The sequence below is a fragment of the Rhinopithecus bieti genome, unplaced genomic scaffold (assembly GCF_001698545.2).
Source record: "Rhinopithecus bieti isolate Rb0 unplaced genomic scaffold, ASM169854v2 scaffold_13351, whole genome shotgun sequence".
Classification (NCBI taxonomy): domain Eukaryota; kingdom Metazoa; phylum Chordata; class Mammalia; order Primates; family Cercopithecidae; genus Rhinopithecus; species Rhinopithecus bieti.
In genome coordinates, this window is record NW_016807514.1 from 3423537 (window position 1) to 3430293 (window position 6757).

Genomic DNA, 6757 nt, shown 5'->3' on the forward strand with positions numbered 1-6757 from the left:
CCACGCTCACCCACATGCACCCCCCACACGCGCACCCACCTGGGCCCCCCTGCTCCACACGCACCCACCCCTCCCCACTCCCCGCCACGGACACCCACCCGGCCCCCTCACGCGCACCCACCTAGCGTGCTCCTCAGGGAGCTTCCTCTGCCTCTGCATGTGGAACATCAGGTCCCCGCCGTTGACGTACTCAATGACCAGGAACAGCCTGCAGGGAGAGAGGCGTCGGAGGCTGCAGTCACCCTGGCAGACGGCGGCCTCCTTAGACAGAAGCCCCACAGAAGCAGCCTTCGTGGGTCTGAGCCCTCTCAGAGGTTCAGTCTTGCAGAGGTCTGGGGCATTGGGGACTGGGGAGAGCAAAGAGCAGCCGGACCACCCTGGCAGCAGAGAGGGGCTGGTGGGGATGGGCTGCAGGGCGGCTTGTGAAGTGGGCAGGTGAGGGAGTCACGCAGGGGCCTCGCCGGCCTTTGCTCTTGGCCACCGTGTGTGGACTTGGGAAGTGTGGGTGGGCCCCGGAATGAAGGAGGTGGCTTGTCACCAGGTGGGAGCGGAGGTGGCTTGGACCAGGGCAGGGGGCTGGGGCAGGATCTGCCAGGGGCTGGAGCGAGGCGGTTTCTTGCATGGGGACAGCACTGCAGGCCCCAGGTGGGGCGGCCTTAAGGCCTGGTTTCATCGCTGTGAGGCTGAGGAGTCCGCCAGCCCTCCAAGGGGACAAGCTGGGGTCAGGGTGAGGCCAGGCGGGAAGTGGCCTCCTGGTTTCGCAGACGTGATCGTATGATTTTAAAAGACCTGCGGACGTCATCAGGACCACGCAGGCCCTTCCTGTCGCAGGGACTGGGCCACGTGGTTTCTCTTCCTAATAAGGTCTTTCCTACATTTCATGAGACTCAATTTTCAAAATTAAATTCCCACACAATGTACCAGAAATACCCTGTGGCGGGCACCTTGCGGGTTTTTAGGTCAGTGGCTCCTCTGGCACCTGAATTGTTTATTTCCTTTGGACCGGTGGCTGCTCCTGGCTGCCCTTCGTGGAGCAGGGAGTGGACGAGGGACGTGCGCGGCAAATCTGCCCGTTTCCCTCGATCCCACGCAAGCTCCCACACCACCGCCACCGTTACACCTCCAGGCACCTGTCCCTGCTCCTGCCCTCCACGAGCTCCCAGAATTCAGCCAGAGAGGACAGGGGCCAGTTTACACAGGGCAGGTGAACTGGCTGCAAATCATCTGCAAAGTTTCTGATTGGAAACAAACTCCTAAAAATCAAAACAGCCTTGGACCCTGAGTGCGGAGCTGGAGAGACGTCCACCTGGCCAGTCCAGCATCCGGAAGAACAAGCCGTGCCTTTGGGGAGCAGCTGGAGAAGCAAGCAGCTGGGAAAGGGAGTGGCTGGGGAAGGCTCCTTCCCTGGCTTTTGTTGTCTCCCCTGCCTCCAATGGATGTGCCTGGAAATTCTCTGGTAACCTGGCCCTTGCCCTTGGGGACTCGCCGGTCCACTGCTGCCTGTTTTGTAAGTAAAGTCTTATTGGAACGAGGCCATGCTTCCGTCCACTATCTATGGCTGCTTTCAGGCCACCGTGGCAGAGGGAGTTGCTAACAGAGACCCTGTGGCCCGCAAAGCCAAAAATGTCTACTCTTGGGCCTTTCAAGAAAAAGTTTGCCAATCCCCGGTATAACCAAAATGGCAATGACAGAAAGAGCAGCTTTGAGGGTGCCCTCGGTGTGCAGGAGCGTCCTCAGTGCATCTGTGGAGGGACTCGTTCAGTAGTGTCAACCTCACGGGAAGGAAGCTGCATGATAGCCGCCAACCCCTGGAGCCCACGCATGACCTAAGAGTTGGTCAGAAAGCTTTTTTCTTTTGTTGTTGTTGTTTAAAATCATAACTTTTATATTATGAAAAAGGTAAAGAAGAAAATAAAAGTTTTAATTTTACCTTCAAAAAAAGTTTTACATTGGATAAAAAGAATTACTTTTTTTAAAAATTATACTTTAAATTATACTTTAAGAAAGTGCAAATACACATGCCATGGTGGTTTGCTGCACCCCATCAACCCGTCATCTACATTAGGTATTTCTCCTAATGCTTTCCCTCCCCTAGCTCCCCACTCCCCGACAGGTCCTGGTGTGTGATGTTCCCCTCCCGGAGTCCATGTGTTCTCATTGTTCAACTCCCACTTACGAGTGAGAACCATGTGATGTTTGGTTTTTTGTTCCTGTGTTAGTTTGCTGAGAATGATGGTTTCCAGCTTCACCCATGTCCCTGCAGGGGACATGAACCCATCCTTTTTTATGGCTGCACAGTATTCCATGTGTCGCGTTTTCTTCATCCAGTCTATCATGGATGGGCATCTGGGTTGGTTCCACGTCTTTGCTATTGTGGACAGCGCTCATCGGCTTTTTTCATGATTTTATCATCTACATGTGTAACACCCATCACCATGACTATGTTGCATCCAAAAACCTTGGTTAGGATCCTTTGAATGATATCGGATCTAACATATGAGCAAGCATGGCCAAGGTGCGCATGGTCATATACAGCTGGTCCGCAGCTATACCAGGAGGCAGCCTCGGTGTGCACCACGATTAGGGGTTCCTTCCTTCCGGTGAGGCTGTCGTACACCTGCATGCCTGTCTCCCGGCCTGTGGGCTGCAGCCAGGCCCACCTGTGCGCCCCGCTTGCCGCCCGGCCTGCAGGCCAGTGCCACCCAGATGGCCTGAGGCCCAGCGCGGCCTGGAGCAGCGGGGCGCCCAGGCCTCGGCCGTAAGTCCTCAGCATGTCAGCGGCCAGTGCCTACGACTAGGCAGAGACAGGAGCCACCGGTCAGAAAGCTTTAAGAAAGGATTTATTCAAAACCCTTAGAGTGCTCGGGTGCGGTGGCTCACGCCTGTAATCCCAGCATTCTGGGAGGCCAAGGTGAGCAGACCACCTGAGGTTAGGAATTCAAGACCATCCTGGCCAACATGGTGAAACCCCGGTCTCTACTAAAGATAGAAAAATTACCCAGGGCTGGCGGTGGGCACCTGTAATCCCACCTACTCGGGAGGCTGAGGGCTGGAGAATCGCCTGAACACAGGAGGTGGAGGCTGCAGTGAGCTGAGATTGCGCCACTGCACTCTAGCCTGGGCAAAAGAGCAAGACTCCATCTCAAAGAATAGAATAAAAATACAAAAACACTTAGGGTGACTTCACTGCACATTTTTTGCCACCAGGAGTTACATGCCCCAGTGGGTGCTAGTCCCTTCCGCCCGTCCCCTGCGAGAGGAGCCACGTCCACCCCCACAGTGCTGCTGCAGTGTGCCTGGGAAGGGCCTCCACGGCCTCTGACTTTAAGCTATCACGGCCCATAGGACAGGGACAAAGCCAGCGCCATTTCCAGAGAAAATAAAGAAGTACGTGAATTCTAGAGAAAAGCATCAGTACAATGCCTCGGGAGGCTGAGATAATTTGGGGGACGTTTCAACACTCAGAGAGGTAGAGGTGGAGGCCGCTTCCTCTTCCTCTCCAGAGAAAAGCCCATCGTGGGAACTGCGCTGAAAGCCATTTCTCTCTGCCCGAGGCCTAGGACCCAGGCAGCTTGCTGAGAAAGGAATTTATTTAATTTACAACTGCTCAAGCGGCAATGATGGTGGGTTTTTTTGTCTACAGAAAAACCTTAAGGCTACTTTTGACATTTCTTCAGAGCAAAAATCCACCAGGACAATCTGGTGTCAATTCACTCTGAAGGCGACTCGGCGTGATGCAAGCTGAAACGGCTGCTGACAAAATACCTGGGACCACAGCTGAGCGAGCTCTGAGTCCACTCCTCTCCTCACGCTGGTGGTGTGCACCTGTAATCCATGTAGGCACCGTCCTGTGTACAGGCTCTCAGGCAGGGGCGCAAGGCCAGGCCACGGGGCGTGTGTGGCTTCACCCATTAGCCCCTCAGTTACACGCACAGTCCTGACCCCAAGGGACACTGGGAAGTATGGCCTGGTGGGGGCTCAGGCTGCCCCTCCGTGTACCAGTAGCCACACTCGCCATGTTGTGGCCTGATCTGGGCTGGGGATGCCCCTCCCTGTCCTGGCAGCCACGCTCCTCCCATGTTTGCAAGGGGAGAGGAGCAACCAGAGCCCAGGTGAGAGGCGGGACGCGGAACGCACGAGACACGTGCCCTCAGAGATGTTTTTTTGAGACAGGATCTCGCTCTGTCACCCAGGCTGGAGTGCAGTGGCGTGATCATGGCTCACTGCAGCCTCAACCTCTCAGGCTCAGGCAATTCTCCCACTTCAGCCTTGTGAGGAGCTGGGACCACAGGCTCACACCACCACCGTCAGCTAATTTTTAAATTTTTTATAGAGATGGGGTCTCGAGATATTTCCCAGGCTGATCTTGAACCCCTGGCCTCAAGTGATCCTCTGGACTCAGCCTCCCAAAGGGCTGGGATTATAGGTATAAACCACTGCACCTGTCTGTCCGCAATACTTAATCAAATATGCAAATGTGAAGAACGCCAGCAAAAATGGATTCATCAACAACCAAAGACAAAGTGCAGCTCTCAGGAACTAGGCGAGATGCCGACTGCAGCCAGATCCAGTCCCCTACCCTGCCCTGGAACCGGCACCATCCAACAGACGTGGGAAGTGGAGGGACGGCAGCTGCAGGGGGATGCTGAAAGCTCACAAAACCTCCTGGGGGCGGCCAGGGGCTCCTGGAAGCTCATAAAACCTCCTAGGAGGTAAGCCCCGTCCTCGCTGCTGCCTCTTCTCGCCACTCCCCCCATCCTCTCCAGGAATGCAAAGTGCTGGCTCAGAGGGAGGAACCGGAGGCACAGGAGACGCTGCTCTGAGAGTCAAGAAGTAACCAGATGGGTCCGGGTCAGCTGCCACCATGTGTGTACAGAAAGTTCTGGTGGAACGTGGCCACACGTATCCCTTCACACAGTGTCTGAGGCTGCTTCTGTGCTAGAACATGTAGTTGCCACAGAGGCCGCAAGGCCCACAAAGGTGGGAATATTTACTGCCTGACCCTTTAAGGCAACCTTTGCTGACCCCTGGTGCGGCCCTCAGTAAGCGTCAGGGGCCACTCCAAGTCCCTCTGTGTTAACGCACATGACTGCATCACCAGGAAGTAAGTTTCAGCCCTTGCCGTCTTACAGATGGGGAAGCCGAGGCACAGACAGGTTGGGGGACGTTCTCCGGCTCACACAGCTCCTGGCTTGTCAGACCCAACATCAGACGACTCGGGCAGGCCCAGAACCCTCAATTGGAAACCCCACTTTTAGGTCCTGTCCCCGCCTCACAGTGGACACCATAGCGGTGACAGAGCTACCCCCAGAGGGAGAAGGCCAGGGGTCACCTGGGTTTGAGGAACAGGAGAGGAGAACGAAGGAGATAAGCAGAGGGGCCACAGAGGCGGGTGTGGCCGTGGCACCGTCATCACAGGGCACGCTGGAAAATCCGATTCCTGACTCGGAGAGCAGGACGGACATTAAAGTTCTGAGGAAGATGCCAGCAGATGAGGAAAGGTGGTAAAGCTCAATCAACAGAGGGATTTTACTTCGTCCAAAGAACTCTACTGGTGGCGATGCTGGCAGGCCTCGGATTTCTTCATCGAGGATAAAATGCCAGAAAATGCCCGGGAAATGCACTCGAGCGCTGGAGGGCGGTGTGTCCCAGCAACCACAGGGCTCACATGCAAAGGCAAACATGGGTGTCCGCAACACGAAAGGACACGTGGCAGGCAGCCCCTCACCTTCCAGGAGCCAGGAGACACGGCCTGGGGTGAAGCTGAGCAGACAAGAAGGCAAGGCAGGGTGCAGCCGCGGAACTGGGTGAGAACACCCCGCCTCGGAAGGGTAAGGCTCACAACATCACAAAAGCCAGGGCAGAGCGAGGCAGCTGCCCTCCATGACACCCAAGGCCCAGCAATCGCACAGGGATCCCGCCAAGAGGTAATACCAACGCGATTTAGAATGTTCCTGGGAATTTAAAAATCAAGAAAATTTAAAAATCCAATGAAACTTGCACAAGAAAAGGAAGCTAGAGATCAGACACCAGAGTGTGCAGGGAACTCTCATCATTTTAGGCCGCCTCGGCATCCATACTGAATCTAAGTTGGACTTACTCCCACCAGAAGCAGGGCTGTCACCTTGACAGTTTCCAGTTCCACATCCTCCCATTCCTCGAGCTGGCCCACCCAGACACCCGCCCTAGGCAACTGGCCCCGGTGACCTCCCTGCAGCCCCACTGATGCCGCGCCCCACAGTCACAGCACAGCCCCACCGTGGAGTCCCCCACAGTCACAGCATTGGCCCCACCGTGGAGTCCCCCCCAGTTACAGTATGGCCCCACCGCGGAGTCCCCCCCAGTCACAGTGTGGCCCCACCACGGAGTCCCCCCACAGTCACAGCATGGCCACACCGTGGAGTCCCCCCACAGTCACAGCACGGCCACACCGCAGAGCCCCCCACAGTCACAGCACAGCCCCACCATGGAGTCCCCACAGTCACAGCATTGGCCCCACCGTGGAGTCCCCCCCAGTCACAGTATGGCCCCACCGCGGAGTCCCCCCACAGTCACAGCATGGCCACACCGCGGAGTCCCCCCACAGTCACAGCGCGGCCACACCACAGAGCCCCCCACAGTCCCACCACAGTCACAGCGCGGCCCCACGGGGCTCAGGCCTGCTTGCTTTAAGTCCACCAGTTAAAACTTCCCATGGGAAACCTGTGTGCAGAACACCCTGGACCCAATAAAGGGTTGGCCCAGGGGTCCCTGTCTC

General features: G+C 56.3%; 1 protein-coding gene across 8 annotated transcripts in view; it reads right to left on the bottom strand.

The window, feature by feature from the left end:
* Positions 1-6757, bottom strand: part of PRKCZ (protein kinase C zeta) — a 147398-nt gene that overhangs the window by 19833 nt on the left and 120808 nt on the right. For all 8 annotated transcript variants that reach the window (XM_017882477.1, XM_017882480.1, XM_017882479.1 and 5 more), the window contains one exon: positions 122-208. In XM_017882477.1, the coding sequence (XP_017737966.1) occupies positions 122-208 (87 nt within the window). The remainder of the gene's footprint in view (positions 1-121; positions 209-6757) is intronic.